Below are 19014 nucleotides of genomic sequence, written 5' to 3'. Positions count from 1 at the left end.
AGCCGGCGCTGAAGCCCATCGGGGCAAGGCCCAACTTAAAATAAAGCACTCACCACCGGGGCTCCAGCGACGGCCACGCGGCTCACCCGATCGTCCCTCAGCTCCGCCCACCCAGGAGAAGCAGCCTACCAGCGAGCACAGACACGTCAGCAGCAGAGGTAAGCGGGGGATTTAAATCCCTGCCGCTCCTCCCGGCGTCCTCTTCTTCTGCGACCGCCGCGATTGCCTCTTAGCCGCGATTGACTGCAGCCCAGGCCTGCGCAGCCGGCGCTGAAGCCCATCGGGGCAAGGCCCAACTTAAAATAAAGCACTCACCACCGGGGCTCCAGCGACGGCCACGCGGCTCACCCGATCGTCCCTCAGCTCCGCCCACCCAGGAGAAGCAGCCTACCAGCGAGCACAGACACGTCAGCAGCAGAGGTAAGCGGGGGATTTAAATCCCTGCCGCTCCTCCCGGCGTCGCGCGCCGGGCGTCGCGCGCCGAAGGAGCGCAACAAAGGGGCCTGCCCCTTTGTCTCGCCCCTTAGTTGCAGCCCCGAAGGAGCCCCGATCCCTACCCCCGGAATGACCACAGACAAACCTCTGCTTAATTAACGCTTCCCATTAACGGATTTCGCAGCCCTGTTTGCAACACTCCGCCTTCCAATAAAAAGAAAAAAGAAAAGGAACAAACAGTCCCGCTTCCTGCTGATACTTCAGAATTCTTACAGCCTCTCCTCTCTCCCAAACTAACTCTCATCCATCTCATTATAGACAGCATCTACTCCCAGCTTGAGCTACTAAGATTTTTTCTCCCTGGCTTCTCTTTCAATAACTCCCAGAAGGAATGCAAAACCAATACATCCCTATCAGACACCACCGTCTCCTTCACAACATGTCACCTGTGCAAGAACTACCAATTAGAAATCCCAGATCTCTCATTCCAATCATGATCACTCCTCTAACACAGTTCCTAGGGCTAACTATGCTCTCAGTAACACTGGTCAATGCACAATCTCTGACAAAAAAGACGCATATCCTCAATGACTATCTCTTGGACTCTAACCCTGATATCTGCGCCATTACAGAAACTTGGCTAAAAAACTCAGACATTGCTCTAATTAACCAACTACCCACTCACAAATACGATTTCTTCTCAATCCCCAGACACAAAAAAAGAGGGGGTGGCCTGCTCCTAGCCACAAAGAAAGAATTCAGACTAACACTTCATCCTATCAAGTTAAAATCTACAATTGAACTTGGATTTTTTAAATCGAATCACTTTCAAATTCTACTAGTCTACGCTCCCCCAGGAATCCTGGAAGCAGACTCCTCACCCCTTATAGAAACCATCGTGAAACACATCAACACAGATTTTCCTACCATAATTTTGGGAGATTTTAACTTACACTTTGATGCCTCTCCACACTCATCCAATTGTGAAGCATTCCTCACCGCCCTTAACGCTATGGGATTCACCCAGATTATCAACAATCCAACTCACAGAGCAGGACACACATTGGATCTTATTTTCATTAATGCTAATTTCCTCTGCTCTATTGATCCTACATGTACCCCCATTCCCTGGTCAGACCATTTCCTGATAACTACAACCCTATCCACCAAGATACAATCTTCCACTGATCAACACCTCTCCACCATTTACTTCAGGAAATCTTGTGCTTCAGAAATTCTCAGCGAGCAGCTCACCAAGGAACTCACAAACCTAGACACATCTAACCCCAATTCAGCTGTGCTATCCTGGCATAAGATCACGGAAAGGGTAGCAAACAATCTTTGCCCATCAACCTCGAAATTAATCAACCCAGCAAAAAAAGGTAACCAACCTTGGTTCACCAGCGAACTCAAACGGATAAAACAAGATCTACGCCACAAAGAAAACAGATGGCGCAAAGTCCCTTCACCGTCTACTCTTTCATCATACAAAGGAACTTTACATTTTTACAGATCATCCATCCTAAAATCAAAAAAACAATACTACGCTAATAAAATCCATGACCTACAATATGATGCAAAGGCTTTATTTTCATATGTATCACAAATCACAAAGCCAATTCCTCCATCAATACCAGATGATCATGCTCAATCCAAGGCAAATGAGTTAGCCCTGTTCTTTCAGCAGAAAATTTCAAACACTATAGCACTTCTTCCAACTAAGACCAACCCTCCTGATTCAAGCTCCTCCAACCACATACTCAAGGATACTAAATTCGACAACTTTGAATTAACTTCCACTAAAGAAATCGAAACCATTTTAAAAAGGCAGAAACCATCCAGCCACCCAACAGATAACATACCCTCCAAATTATTGCTACTCATCCCAGACACAATCTCAAAACCTCTGACTAACATCATAAATTGCTGCCTAACTCAAGGTCTGTACCCAGATAGCCTAAAAAATGCTTCCCTTAAACCCCTCTTGAAAAAACACAATTTAGACCCTAGCATTCTTGCTAATTTCCGTCCAATCTCTAATCTTCCATTCCTAGCCAAAATTACAGAAAAAGTAGTCAATACCCAGCTATCAGATTACTTAGAAGAACACAATATTCTTTCCCCTTCCCAATATGGTTTCCGCAAATCACGCAATACAGAAACCCTGCTCATCTCACTAACAGACCATATTATTATGGGAATGGACAAAGGACACTCATTTCTTCTAATCCTTCTAGATATTTCAGCAGCCTTCGACACGGTCAACCACACCATCCTCCTGGATCGTTTATCTGATATTGGCATAACTGGCTCAGTCTTCAGCTGGTTCAAGTCCTTCCTTGATAACAGAAGCTTCAGGGTCAGGATCAACAACAAAGAATCACCATCGACAAATTCTTCTCTTGGCGTGCCTCAAGGATCCTCCCTTTCTCCCACCCTTTTCAATATTTACCTCCTCCCCCTTTGTCATCTGTTAACAAGTCTCAATCTCATCCATTACATCTATGCTGACGATGTTCAGATTCTGCTCCCCATTACAGAATCCATTACTAAAGCTCTCTCACTTTGGAAAACTTGCCTTCAATCTATAAACAATCTCCTCAATAATCTAAATTTGGTCCTCAACTCCGCTAAGACTGAATTACTATTTATCTCTTCCAACCCAGACATCCATCCTCCACAAACCCATCACAGTCTCCAACTCACCCATACTCAAGTAAGAGATCTGGGAGTAATTCTAGACAACCTCCTTAATCTAAAGACTATGATCAATTCGACTACCAAAGATTGTTTCCACAGACTACAGGTGTTGAGAAGACTCAAACCTCTCCTATATCTCCACGACTTTAGAACTGTTCTGCAATCCCTAATATTTTCAAAAATAGATTATTGCAGCGCTCTTCTCACTGGCCTACCCAGCTCAACCACCAAACCTCTTCAAATGATACAGAATGCTGCTGCCAGAATTTTAACCAGTACCAACCGAAGAGATCATATTACACCAATTCTCCGAAACCTTCACTGGTTACCAGTCTACTACAGAGTCCTTCACAAATCTCTCACCCTGATACACAAGTCCATCCATAACTATTTTCATCTTGACCTTGAATTTCCCCTCAAACTCCATACATCCAACAGACCGATTAGAGAAATCCACAAAGGAGAGTTACAACCCCCTCCAACCAAAACCATTCGCCTAGTTTCGACCAGGGTCCGAGCCTTTTCTCTAGCAGGTCCAAACATTTGGAATAGCCTTCCTGCAGAACTCAGGTTGGAATCATGCCTACTAACTTTTAAAAAAAACTTAAGACTTGGCTGTTCCGACTAGCCTTCTTGGATCCTTCAGACACACAATAATCTACCATCCTACTCACGAGCCATGGAACCATGCCTTCTTTGTGAGATGCCTCTTATCCAATACCTCCGCAATTAAACTATCTTATGACTTTTGATTTTAAGTTATGGCCCTACTCGGGCCTTTTTTACTCTATTTACTTCCAAGCTGTAAAGCCTCCAAGTTTATAGTCCTTGTTCAATGTAACTTTCTTGCTCTCTTTCTGATTATAACTTATTGTTCCGTTTTTTGTTACAAGTTTCTATCCCTCGTTCGATGTAAACCGATCTGATATGGTATTCAACCATGAAGCTCGGTATAGAAAAATGTGAAATAAATAAATAAATAAATAAATGTCATTGTTAAGCAATAACTGAGACTTCCTCCTAGAGGAGAGGTGAGATGGGCACATATTACAGAGACTTTCAGATACTTGAAGGTACAAATAATGCAAAAGAAGCAAACCTTTTTTGGTGGAAAGAAAGTTATAGAACAAGAAATCATTATATAAGGCTTCAAGGGGATAGACTCAGTAGTTATTTTAGTACTGCAGTGCTAACATTCAGTTCTGTTCTATATTATAGTCCATTATATATACTAATATTATATCATAGGCTGCATATGCAAAAGAAGTAAGAGGTTGATATTCAGCCACTAACCGGCTTAACAATTTAGCTGGATAATCTTATTCAGCTAACTTGGCTGGTGCAGTTGAATGCTGAATATACTCAGCTGTCTTATAGTTAGTTGCTTATCTGGCTAACTACAGAATAGCCAGACAGCTGTCCTAGACTTATTCGGCTTAACTAAACTGAAAATTGGCAGTTATCCAGCTAGATTATTTTTCCAGATAAGCAGATAGGCTAAGTGGTGGCTGCTCAGTGCAGCTGAATATTTATACAGCACCACTTAGCCAACTAGATTTATCATTTTGTTATAAATTTCACACGAATAATGCCTGTGATAAAAAAAGGATGTGGTTAGGGTAATTTTTGAGTTACTGTAATGTGTACTATTTTACTGCTTTGTATAGGTATTTTGCTGCAATGTTAAATGTGTTAAATTTATTGCACCTGTGATATTTTCACTTCACAGCTTGTGAAGTGCTCAGACAGGTATTTCCATGTTTTGGGCTCCTCCTGCCAAGAGAGAGCTTCTTTATAGGGCTCTTCTATTAGTCATCTATTTATACCACTATAGGAGGATCAACAAGTAACTTGAGATGAGGTTTTGGTGGCGGTCTAGGTGATATCAACCTAGGGAAAGAGTACATTGTAGAAATCTCTTCTTTGTGTTCCTTTCCTCATTTCAAATCACATCAAGTGTTCACTGATGTGTACCGTGTTGTTTGTACCTCTGACTTTCCCCCCAAACCCTAGACCACCACCAAAACCTCACCTTGAGTTACTTGTTGACCCTCCTACAGTGGTATAAATAGATGACTAAGATGTATGCTACCCAAGAGGCTATCTCCCTCTCCCTTTCCCTCTCCCTCCCCCTCCCCCCTCTCCCACCCAAAACAGGATCTGCAACATTTATTGCAAATCCACATGCGTTAAGCTATCGCACGCAACACTAAACAACCCTCATTTTTCATAAGCCCCACCCAAACTCCTCCCCTTTGACTAAATTTTCAAAATTTGCATTTACATCATGTAATGTGAAAAATAATGCATGCATTATGGCGTTATCGCAGACATCAGGGCCTTAATGCCCGTGATAATACCCTAAAGCGATTTGAAAAATGACCCTGCAAATTAGAATTTAACTGGCTAAGTGGCACTGAATAGCAACCTCTACAAATTTAGAATACTAACAGTTTTCACTTCATCATTATTACTTTTGAATCTACTCACTGTGTATATAGTATGGAATTAAAAAGGCAGCATGGCAAATAAAACACAGCATTTTCTCCTGAAATTACAAGACTAGACCTAAACATCTGGATTTTGTCAAAAAATGAATGACCTGAGAAGGCCATGAATAACTTTATATTTGCTTCTCTTTTAGGAAACTAATTTTGTCCAGAGGTGAAGAAGACCTAAGCTGTACATTCTTGTTGCTCCAGTGAAGAGTAGAGATCTTGAGAAGACAAGTGGTTTGGCTTCCTGCTTCATGGAAGCTAGCTGACCAGATCCATGGGAATTGATCTTCTGTAGTCCCCGGGCTTGGCGGTTTAAAACTGTTAATATTTGAAGAGAATATTTTGTGGAATTATGAATGCGATCAAGTGTGTCCTTGTAGGGGATTCTGCGGTGGGAAAGACAGCGTTACTGGTTCGTTTCACCTCAGAGACCTTCCCTGATGCTTACAAGCCAACTGTGTATGAAAACACAGGAGTAGATGTCTTCATGGATGGCATTCAGATCAGCTTGGGGCTTTGGGATACTGCTGGCAACGATGCCTTTAAAGGTATTCGCCCCTTATCTTTTCAACAGGCCGATGTTGTACTAATGTGCTACTCAGTAGCTAATCATAACTCCTTTTTAAACCTGAGGAACAAGTGGATTGCTGAGATCAGGAGCCATTTGCCCCAAACACCAGTGCTTGTGGTGGCCACTCAGACTGACAAGCGGGAAATGGGGCCCCATCGGTTGGCCTGCATTAGCCCAGTGGATGGGAAGAGACTGGCTCAGGATGTCCGAGCCAAGGGCTACCTTGAGTGCTCTGCTCTCAGCAACAGGGGTGTCCAGCAAGTGTTTGAATGTGCAGTTAGAACAGCGGTCAATCAGGCCAGGAGACGGAAGAGGAATAGACTCTTTTCAATCAATGAATGCAAAATCTTTTAAAACATTTTCTAAAGATAGAGAACATGGAGCTTTCCCAGAAAAATAATTCAACTTGCAATAAGAAAGTTTTCTGTTTGGTAAGATCATAAGACCAGCGTTTCTGAGGAAGGTGGCTGATGGATCTTTGGCATGATTTATTCCATTCCATGGATAGTTTTGTTAATCATGAAAGATTCGGCTCTGAGACTTAAGTTCAAAGTATGTTTTCCAGTAGGACTATGAAGCAACTAATTTATCATTATTCCCTTACATGAAGCTTAATTCAAGAAGATGTAAGAAGTCTTTGCTGGATTCTTACAATGGTTTCTTCTTTTGTTCTGTCTTAAATTTTTCTGAATTTTTTGCACACGTTTCATTAATTAATAAACAATCTCACTTTTTGAGAAAACAGTATTGACAATTTACTACACCATTTTTTTATACTGTAAAAAATATATTTAAATCCTGACCATTGTATAATTTATTTAAGCAAGTAACTGTAAATCATGTTTAACTATATATTTCTTTTCATAGAGGATGCTTATCATTCTGCAGAATAGCAACCTCAAACCATTTGATCGGTGTGGACAGCCTTGCGATGGGGTCCAACATAGGCTTAGGTTTTAGGAAATTAGTAGAAAGCTGGAATCGATGGACCTTTGGTCTTCTTTTCCGCCTGATTATGCAACTGTAAAATATTTTTCTAAAGTAGACAGGTGGTGTGTTCTCAGAAAACCACAGAAGTAAAAGCAGCTGCAGAAACACCATTGCACACACTTCTGGTTGCAAAGGACGTGGATATCTGTTAGATTGCAATTAATCTTCTTCTGATTTCAGTCTTGTACAGACTCATATTGAGAAACGTCTGAATTACATTGCTAGCTGTTACTGAATGATGGCAAACTGATGTACAGGACCTCTGTTGATGGACTGAGTGTATTGGGGATCTTGTCTACTCTTTCTGCTTCATTTATGTTGCAATTAAACACGGTTTAATACACTGACAGGTGAACTGCATTTAGGTGAAGGAGGATCTGTTTCTGTTTCTGGAAAAGATGGTACAGATTTGACATTGAGCTGATTTTAGCTATTCAACAAAAAAAAAACAACAGTCAATTATCTGAAATAAGGTTTCAAGACTGAATTCCAGCTTAAATATATTCACATTGTGAGTTTGAAGGATCCTTATCAGAGCATATGTTAACCAATACTCAACTGCCCAGTTTTATATATATATATATATATATATATATATATATATATATATATATATATATATATATATATATTAGACATTTAAAATCATCGATCAGAGAGGTAGGAAAAAACCTCTCAGAGAAAAATACCTTTCTGTGAAACAGATTTATTTGACCACAGTTGCAATATCAAACCAACAATCTGTCTGTAAAATATCAAAGCTATCTACATAGTAGCAGTTATAAAATAATCAGGGGTAGCTACTCAACAATGCGGTTTTACAAACCACCCAAATGCTGCATAAGACACAGTTACACGGACAGCACAAACAATGGGGCACAATCCTTATGGGCTAGATGTGGTGGCTGCCATCCTTCAATTATTTCAACCTCTTCAAAAGTCTGTTTTAAGGGTTAGAATAGGCTAGTGGGACAAAAGCTCCACACTATCAGGCCGATACAGTACAGTGCACTCCGATGGAGCGCACTGTTATCCCGCATTTGGAAGTGCGTTTTTGACGCGCTAGCTTTACCCCTTATTCAGTAACGCGCGTCCAACCCCCCGAAACTAATAACGCTCGCAACATGCAAATGCATGTTGATGGCCCTATTAGTTATTCCCGCGTGATTCACTAAGTAAAATGTGCAGCCAAGCCGCACATTTTACTTTCAGAAATTAGCGCCTACCCAAAGGTAGGCGTTAATTTCTGCCGGTACCGGGAAAGTGTACAGAAAAGCAGTAAAGCAGTAAAAACTGCCTTTCTGTGAACCCTCCGACTTAATATCATGGCGATATTAAGTTGGAGGTCCCAAAAGTTAAAAATAATCAAAAATAAAAAAAAAATTTTTAAATTGGCCCGCGGCTCGAAAACCGGATGCTCAATTTTGCCGGCGTCCGGTTTCTGAACCCGTGGCTGTCAGCGGGTTTGAGAACCGATGCCGGGAAAATTGAGCGTCAGCTGTCAAACTCGCTGACAGCCACCGCTCCTATCCAAAAAGAGGCGCTAGGGACACACTAGTCTCCCTAGCGCCTCTTTTTTACCGCAGACCCTAATTTAAATATTTTGTTTTAGTGAATCACGCGCACAGGAGAGTGGCCTGTGCTCTCCCACGAACTTTACTGTATCGGCCTGTATGTGCACGCTGGCATCTATGAGAGAAATATTTTGCTTGTTGGAGAGCTCTCATCATGTCTCTGACTCTCATGCTGTCTGCACATCCTGGATTCAATGCTAGCCTGCTTCATAAGCAGAAGTGTGACTTTATCAGGTCGGTCCCTATGGCTGGGGTCTGTGGGCTGTCAGAGAAGCCCCTCAATTTTAGAACATTTCTGCAACTTGGTTGAGACTTCTAGAAAATTGGATATACATTTGGAGAATTCCATAACTTTTTAAAGACATCTCTGAAAGTATTTCTATAACAACTCATAAAACACATGGAACAAACAAGTGGATGGTGTTATTTGGTGAATATGTAAAAAAAAGTCACTTTTTCCTAATTACTCAGCAAAAAGTCTGCCATACTCAAACAGAGAAGTCTATGAGTTAAATATGGAGCTTATAATTTGACATATTGCACTATTTACTTGTAGAAATAAAAGTCAGCAAACAAGTTGCAGGCGATATCTGATAGTCTAGCCTACTTATAATTGTACATGAAACAGATAGATGTTGGTATCCATCAGATTACCTAGTTTCCCTAAAATAGTTTTATTCTAATATGTCGCTCAACATTTTTCCAGAAATTACTGTAAACATATGCATTTGCCAATCTGAAGTCATTTTTCATAGTATTTTAAGAATTATATTTGGAATGTACACTGTATCAAACTGGCTATTTGCCTACTAACATTCTATTTAATTTTAATTGAAAATAAAAATAATATGGCTGGCTGAAAATATATTAGTTACGAGTCATTTCTTGATCTGAAAAGAAGAGGTGAAAATGTGAATGCTTTGCAGTTGTGAGCACATCAAGATTTTTCTGACTTTTTCCTCCCTCATCCTATCTGGGTATAGACATCGCCAATAAAAAGAGTTTTAAGATGGTCTTACTTTCATTCTGAGAATTGCATCTTTGCTTTAGCTGGGAAGAAGAGAAACCAATCTGTAAGACCTGAAACACTGGGCCACAGTTCTGCTGGATTTGTCTGTTGTGCTTACAGAAAGTGTAGGGATTTTCTTATCTACGTTGCTCTGTTTAGATAGACACTGCCACAATGCAACATTCTGTACAGAATGTGCTTGGCGTCTAGCATTATGTTAATTTCTATATGATGTATCCTTTTTAATTCTAACCTATTGTAACGTGCTTGAACTCTCCGGTTGGAAAAGTATGATATAAAGGGTGATGAAGGTGGCGGTGATGATGATGAAGACTATAGATTCCTGGAGTTTGAAGAAATTCAAAGAAATTAAGAAAAATAGTTCACAGGTAGAACTGTTGTGTATCAATTCAGAAAACTGCCCAAAACACATAAACACACAAACACTGTGGTTTAGTTTACATGTCCATTGGCTATCTGACATTTGTGGCACTCATCTGTCAAAGAAAATAGGTTTTTATGTATAGCGTTTGTTTTCATTGAGCCAAACGACATATCATGTGGCTGAATTAATTACTGTGAAAAAGCTTTTAGTGCTGCCATAGAAAAGTCAGCCTGATTTATAAAGCAGGCTGGGAAGACATTCATGTGTAATTGCCCACATTTGAATGGTTGACTTCAGGAGGACTGCTAGAGAGTAAAAGATGCAGCTTGAAACACCTTCCCCTATTCCCACTTGAAAAAAATTGCCAAATAGTGCAGGAGATAGAGCTACAAAAAAGCAGAGAAGCAACATATATTAGTTGTCATGGGCATACATGTAAAAAGTATGTATGATAAATATATAATTTAAATTAGTTCATTTTCAAAATAATTAAAAACTTTGAAAAGTTACATAAGAGTTGCTGTACAAAAGTGCGATAATATGCTTATTTTATGGTCAATATCTTGCACAATACATGTACTATTTACTACACCTATGTTAAGACATAGTAAATGATGTAATTGCAGGCATGATAAATGTCATCCTATACAACTGCCTATACAAATGTGGTAATATGCATACTAATGAAGAATAATGAGAAGTTTAGCTATTTCCTCAATGTACTATGGTGAGGGTAGAGGTATGATGTTTACTGCAAGAAATTTAAATCCAAACAGTCTCACCACCTGGAGCAGAGTGTTAATGGAAGATTGTATGAGGAAGAAAAAGCCCCACCTCACAGGATGATGTCTTTCACTAATATGGAGCCTCTGTTGCTGCTCCAAGAGACAAATCTGCTATATCAAAACACTAACTCTCAAGACTCAAACAACAACAACCCTACCCAGGAAAGAGCACCAATGCAAATATTACATCAATAAAATATTTCAAAACAGCAGACACATCAAATAACATCCAGCAATTAAAATTAATAGTGATATTCGGTGGCTCTCTCTCCCTCACATACACAAAGGTACTCTCACACACGGTGGCTCTCTTTCTCTTACACCACAAAAAGGCACTGTCTCACACACGGTGGTTCTCTCTCCCTCATACACACAAAGGCACTCTCTCATTCCCAAAACAGGTACTCTCACACACTAATTGGCTTTCTCTCCTTCACCCACCCACCCACACACACACACACATACACACAGACACTCTCACACACTTAGTGGCTGTGGCACACCAACAGACATTCTCTCACACTTAGTGGCTCTCTTTCCATCACACACATACAGGCACTATTTCACATAGTGTCTCTCTCTCCTTCACAGACACATAGGCTCATTCTCACACTCAGTGGTTCTCTTTCACTCTCTCACATGCACACACTGGTTCGCTCTCATATTCAGTGGTTCTCTCTCTCTCACAGACACAAGCTCCCAAATACACACACACATGCAGAGGCTCTCTCCCACTCTCTCCCACACACGCTCACATACATACACACAGGGTCACTCTCTCTCTCTCTCTCAAACACACATATACACACACGCACATAAACACAGGCTCCCACACACTGACTCATTCACTCACAGAGATTCAGAGCCTCCCCCTCTCTTCACAACCTCTTCTTCAAGCTGCTGGGTTGTGAGTGCTCTCTTCTTCAGCTGCCATGGGATGGGCTCTGTGGCAGCCAGTTGGCTCTCATTGTCTTTAGCCACCAGTGGGATGGGATCTGCTGGTGGCTGCTAGGTCATGGGATCTCCTTTCTTCTTCAGCTGGCACTGGATGGGCTCTCTGGTGGTTTGCTGACTCTTGCTGTCATCAATCATCAGCAGGATTGGGTCTGCTGGGTCATAGGGTCTCCTTCCTTCTTTGGCTGCTGCAGGATAGGCTCTGTGGTGGCTTGCTGACACTCGTCTTCAGCCACCAGCAGGATGGACTCAGCTGGTGGCCACCAGATCATAGGTTCTCTTATATTTGGGGGGAAAATGCCACTCCCACTGGCACATTGTCATAGCATGGGCCATAGCCAGGAGTTGCATTTAAACAACCTCATCTCCTGCTGCCGTGGGAACAGTCTTGTGGTAAAAGCTGCAAGATTGGCCCCTTAGTAGCAGGAGATGACATTCACTAAACTTAACTCCTGCTGCCAGCTGTGGGGAAAAGGAGCTGGATTGCCCAACTGCTGGCTGCATCGGTTCAGGCATGGTTTGGGTTTTTCCCTTCGTAATTTGATGGGGTGGCACTTACCACACCATAGCAATGCCTATGACTGTAACTGAAAAAAAAAAGCAAAAAAAAAAAGCAAAACAAGGAAATTGATTAGAGCTAGAGATTCCTTGAATCCCTTGAAGGCCCTGATCGCACACCACTGCACATATGCCATTACCACCCCTCTCTGTTCCTGACCCACGCATGTTCATATTCTGTCACGATTTGGGTTGCCACTACCTCTGCCAATAAGCTATTCCAGGCATCTATCAATGTTTCAGTATTTTCTCATTTCCTTTGTACCTTTGTCTCTGTGACTTCATACTGGGGAAAATTATCAGACTTCATAGAGGGACTTGCAAGTTCATAGGTACTTTTACCCATAGACATGCAAGCTAATTTTCATAAGGAAACTCCCCATATAGTTCACATTTGAAAATTTAGGGCCAGCGGGGACTATGTATCTGTGGACTTTGCACCTTCTATTTCCTTTGTCCCCTCCCCTGCTTCTCTTCCCCATATTCCTCACCCCACATGCTCCATCCCAACTCCTCTCCCCATGTTCCTTCATGGGTCTTCTGCTCCTATCTGCTCCTTTCCCCTTCCCAGGTCCTCTGCCTCCGACTTGGTTCTTTTCCCTTCATGGATCCGCTGCCTTGTGCTGCCCCCTCACGTCACTTTATTTGGTTAAGTGTTTCCGGGTCTGATAGAAATCCTCAGGTAGCACCTCACACTATGGCAATAGTAGTAATGAAAACCCTGCAGAGCTTGTGATCCAGTCCATACTCACAGACTCTTCAGAGGCCCCATCCTCACATATGGGTTTGCTTAGTAACAGGAAGCCTGTGCAAGAGGAAGAGGAAAGGCTGCCATAAGACCTCTGAGCATGAGATGAATCACAGGCCATGCAAGGAATTCCATCACAATGTCAACCTATGAAGGCTTCTGCTGCCAGCATGCTGGCTTAGATGTGGGCTACTTTTTCATCTCCAGCAAGCCTGTGGTGTGAGTACCTTGGAGTGCTGCCTAGCTTGGTTCCTCTAATGCTGGCCCCAGGCAGTATGGGAGACTGGGGTGGGTAAGCATATATGTCAGATGCAGAAGGTTATAGGTTCAGCAATATACTGTATATAGTTTTAAAATAATCTATTTATTGCATTTTTTCCATTTTACTTACAATCAATGAAGGTTCATTATCATACAACCCCAACCCCATCCCAAGCCTCCCCACATCCAAGTATCAGCATGCCTTCCATCTGTAAATAACCATCCAGTGTCATGATCTGGCAGGCTGGAATCAGGGAGCACCCCTGTAGGAGCGATATAGGACAGCAGGACAAGTCTGGAGCTGGTCTTCTGCCTAAACTTCTGGAACAGCTGCTTCCATGAAATCATCACGCTCCTCTCCAGTCTCAATCTAGTCATCAACAAGGACAAGACGGAAATCCTCATCATCTCTCAGGGGGACAGCCACTCCCTCCCCAACTCGCCTTCCACTATACCCGACAACTACAAAACCGTGGCTCACGTAAGAGATCTGGGTGTGCTCCTGGACAACCAGCTCAACCTCAAAAGATTTATAAACAACACGACTAAGAAATGCTTCTTCAAATTACAAGTACTAAAAAAGATGAAACCCCTTCTGCATTTTCAGGATTTCCGCTTGGTTCTACAATCAATCATCCTCACAAAAATCGACTACTGTAACTCCCTGCTTCTTGGCCTTCCTGCCAACACCATCAAGCCCCTGCAGATGTTACAGAACTCGGCTGCCAGGATCCTAACAAACTCAAAACGCCCATCCTCTACAACCTCCACTGGCTCCCTATCAAATTCAGAATACTTTATAAAGTTTTGACCATTTTGCACAAATCCATACACAATCTTTCCTCTATTGATCTCACCTTCCAGCTGCGCCCTCACACCTCGATCAGACCGATTAGAAGAGCCTATCAAGGCACTCTATACGCCCCGCAAGTAAAATCATCCCTAAGGAATAGAGCCCTATCCACAGCAGGCCCCACACAATGGCACTCTCTCCCACCAGACCTCAGACAAGACCCCTCCCCAATCTCCTTAAAAAAACCCTCAAAACGTGGTTATTTAAATCAGCGTTTCCAGAACCGACAGGGTAACCATTCCAATCACCGTAGCTTGTCCCGTGGCACCTAGCAAGCATTGTATACTGTATTAAGTTACTCTGCATCTTTTAATCCCTCTTGATCTATGTTTCACTTTCTCTTCAGCCTATTTCCATGCCTTTTGCATCTCATTTATTAAATCTTTGTACCTCATTTATTTATCAATTCAGTTCGTCTTTGGTGCATTCATAGCCCTTTCTATTTATTGTTATCCATGCAAAGTATATATTGTATTTATTGTTATCTATGCATGCAAAGTATATATTGCAAAGTATATATTGTATTATTGTTATCTATCCATGCAAAGTATATATTGTATTTATTGTTATCTATGCAAAGAATATTCTGTGGTTTTGGTTCTATGTAACGCTTTCATGCGAAGTTTTTTGTTCCTCTGTAAACCGGTTTGATTTGTATTCTATACAAGAAGATCAGTATATAAAAGTTAAAAATAAATAAAAATAAAATAAATAAATAACCAGCCCTTTCCCCTACAGTTGAGTCCTTGAGTTCTGGGGGCCAGTAGGACTTTCCTACTGACAAACATCATGGTATTCAGACACTGGCTGGAAGCTGGAGACAGGTACTGGCTGGGAATTGAAACCAAACACAAGGGCAAGGCCTGGGAAATAGACAAGGGACTGAACTGGACTGGGCAGGGCAAGGACTGGAGAAGGACAGGACTAAATAAGAACTTGCCAAGGACAGGACTAGATAGGTAACAGGAAATTAGAAAGTCCAACAGGGCATGAGACTGTGCAAGGTAATCCTATTTATTTATTTATTTATTTATTTTATATACTGAGGTTCTTGTATGAAATACAAATCACTCCGGTTTACATAAAACGGTGAAATGCCCAAAAAAAGGGGGGGGGGGCTTTACATAGAACAATAGAACAAAGTACAATTGAACATAGTATAGTATAGTTACAAGAAATGTTTGAAATCAGAATCAGAAACATCATACAGTTAAAAAATCCTAGCAGGGCCAGAGGCCATAAGATAAAACAGAAAAGTCCCAGAGGGCACAGAGAAAGGCCAGAAAGCTTGTAAGAGCCCAGAACAAGGCAGGAAGTCAAGAGAGGATACAGAGCAAGGTAAGAGACCAAGAGGGGCTACAGGGCAAGGTAGGAGGCCTGGTAGGCCGCAAGGCAGGAAGCATGGGTAGGCCACAAGGCAAAGTAGAATAGCGAGAAAGAGATGGCCAAGTCAAGGAGATAAGGTGACTCAATGAAGAGGCACTGAGGGACTGGACAGGCGGAATTAAGTAGGCCTGGGGCTGATGCATCAGGTGATTAGTGAAGTGGTGACTTGCGCAGTTGGGAATAGGGCTCACTGAGGACCCCTGGTGGAGGGGAGGCTGCGCAGCAGGCAAAACCATTGCACAGGGAGGCTGCATAGCAGGCAAAACCATGACATCCAAGAGAAAATCAAATGCAAAGATACATATACATACAATCTGTTGAACATTATTCCCCCAACAATATCCTAATTTAGAAAAACTGAAACCTGGCTTGTACATCCACTAGTTGAGAGTGAACATAGCATCCCAGAGTTGTGCAAACTTTTTACACTATATTGAGGGCTTGGAACAGTAAGTTTTATATTCCAAACCTAACAATTCCAAAAGATGAACTTTCCAATAAACATTATTCGGTGCGCTGAGATCCAATTATCTAGTCATATACATCTTTTAACTATTAAACAACATTTAAGGACAAATAAAGAAATTCCTTTCCCCATTCCTTGCACATCAGATGGAACCCCCAATACACACAAGAGAGGAGAAATCGGAACCCTGGCAGACAAAAAAGATACTATTGTAGCCCAAATATTTTCTCAAAATTTAGGGATAATCCCACACTCCTAGAGACACTTGAAATAATGTGCGTTTGGTACCTGATTCTTGAGACATTGCATAAATTCTGCTAACCTAGCCCTTGAAGGCTCAATATGGAGAAAATATTATTCTATGTAATATTCTCAATTGGACCTCGCATTCTGTACTCTTAGAAATCATGGTATTACTGTGCACTATGCCATTCTCCAGTACTTCTCTAGTTTGTGGGTGGGATTACCTAATAATTTACTATGAGTTTTGCAACTTGGTCAACATGCTGCTGCAAAGTTGCTAAGTGGGGTGCGATTAAATGATCATATTACCTATTTGTTGTATTGTTCACTGCTTAGCACCGTTTTTCTGCTATAGGCGGTATAAAAAAACCTATACATAAATAATTACTCCTGTTATGATAGACTCCATTCAATGGAGAGCAAAGTTAAAGTTGATGATTCACACCCACAAGCTCTTGTATGGGGGTTAGTGAGAAAAACTAAAATATCATCTGCAAATGCTGCATACCTGAAAATTTCCCTCTGCACCCGAGAGTGGAATTGTATGCCTCTTTTGGTGGGAGACTCCTGTATGGCAAGGAGTAGGGGCTCTAAGGTCGGAAGAAATAATAGTGGTGACAGCGGACATCCCTGGCCAGTACCCCGTGAGACAGGGAAAGGTGCGGAGTGCATTCCGTTAACCAATATGGAGGCAGCTGGGGTGTGATAAAGCAATTGAATGGCCTGATAAAAGAACCCTCCAAACCCCATAGAGCTGAGCAAATGAAACAAGTAACCCCATTCCACCCGGTCAAAGGCTTTTTCTGCATCAAAACTAACAACGAGGTAAGGAGTGTCAGTCTGATTGCAGAGTGCCATTGCTATTGATAACCGCCTAATACTCATGAGTGCGTAATGTTTCCTAATGAAACCAACCTGACCTGGTTTGATCAAAAAAGGCAAGATACCCCCCTTCTTTTGGATTTTAATTTGGAGGACGTTTATCCACCTTTCCTTCACCTTTGGTTGCTTTTTGAAGCCTGGAGTTTTATTTTTGTGCACCACCTAAATTCCCCAGGGCCTAAGGAATTTAGGAACCATCATTAAGGAAAGAGTATTTTTTCAAGGAGTCTCTCATTCAGAGAGATCCAAGGACCCTTCAAAGGTCAACAGAAGCAGTAGATTTACATTCCTTCCTGGGAGCAGGACACGACTGAGAAGAAAGGAGAACCGTGGCACCTATCTGTTATAAACCACTGAAATATATTCAGGATATACTGGAGGAGGTTGGATGAGAAGCAGTCATCTGGAACAAGGCAAGAGCAATGGGACTTTAATTTATGCCATCTAAATTTAGTGAAGTATCCTATTCCACCAATTCTGGGATGGCGCTCCCAAACTGCCCTTGAAATTGGGTTGGCATAAGGAAAGAAACAATCAGATTAAACCATCAGTACAGAGTCACAGATGTATTGGAAGAGGATTATGTAATAAACTGCATTGAGCAGGGACTTATAAAATGTCATTCATTTCACTTTAAATTCAACTATCAATAAAGTTATGTTGAAACCACATTCATCATCCAGCGTGATTATTACTGTACATATTAAGGACTGTGAAGACAACGGTCAGGGCCTTGTAGAGAAGTCTTTCCCCCACCCCAGCCAACAGGGAATCCTGGAAAATAGTTGGTTTATGGAAGGTACAGGAAGCTTTTAAGCCCTTGGAATTGGAGGTGGCGCTTGGACTCTTCAGTGAGAACTTTAGCCCAGAGGTTACATTAGCAAAAGGAGAGAGCTCACAGACCCTTGCCTTTAGTATTGCGTGTGCCGGCCGCAGTAGGTCTGAGGCCAGGCCCTCTTACCCTCTTCTACCTGCTCTAGCCTCTGGCTCCACTTCCCCCGTGAGCCGCCGCCTCCGACCTCGGGCCTTCCCTAGTGCCCCTGTCTCCACAGTGGACTCCTGTGCTTCATGGCGGGCCTTCTGGCATGGTCCATGGAGAGACACCTCCGTCCCATGCCACGGCCCTCCATAGGCGCACGCGCATCTCTTGTCCTTTTAAAGGAGCCACGGTGGGAACCTAACCCGCGACCCCGAGTGATGACGTAACTGGGCTCCGGTATATAAGGCTGGGCCCAGCCTCTGGTTAGTTGCATTTGCAACAGGTCTCCATGCTGGACGTGTACTTCATTGCTTTCCCCGGTGACTACCTCTGTGTTCCTGGTTCCTGTTCCTTCCGTGTTCCTGATCCTGGTCCCGTTACTTCATCTGTTCCTCTGCCTCGTGTTTGTTCCATTGATGTATGGACTAACTTCTGGACTCAACCTCTGCTTTGCCCGACTACGTCATTGATCTTCTTCTGGACCCGACCTCTGCTTTGCCCGAGCACGCTACTGATTGTCTCCCAGAATTGACCTCCACTTTGCCCGACCACGCTTCTGAACGTCTCCTGGAATTGACCTCGGCTTTGCCTGACCATGCTACTGATTGTCTCCTGAGCTTGACCTCAGCCTTGCCTGACTATGTTATTGACTATCTCCTGGACCTGACCTTTGCCTTCCCATTGTCTTCTGCTTGCCGTCTGCCCTGACTCCACCATGTTCTACAATGTTTCTGCAG

General features: G+C 42.4%; 1 protein-coding gene across 1 annotated transcript in view; it reads left to right on the top strand.

Moving 5' to 3' along the window:
* Positions 1-7778, top strand: part of RHOH (ras homolog family member H) — a 58888-nt gene extending 51110 nt beyond the window's left edge. Inside the window, exon 2 of the mRNA XM_029589112.1 lies at positions 5780-7778. Within this exon, the coding sequence (XP_029444972.1) occupies positions 5986-6558 (573 nt within the window). The 5' untranslated portion in view covers positions 5780-5985 and the 3' untranslated portion in view covers positions 6559-7778. The remainder of the gene's footprint in view (positions 1-5779) is intronic.
* Positions 7779-19014: the final 11236 nt, after the last annotated feature.

The sequence above is a fragment of the Rhinatrema bivittatum genome, chromosome 1 (genome assembly GCF_901001135.1).
Source record: "Rhinatrema bivittatum chromosome 1, aRhiBiv1.1, whole genome shotgun sequence".
Classification (NCBI taxonomy): domain Eukaryota; kingdom Metazoa; phylum Chordata; class Amphibia; order Gymnophiona; family Rhinatrematidae; genus Rhinatrema; species Rhinatrema bivittatum.
This window is presented reverse-complemented; position numbering and strand designations above follow the sequence as displayed.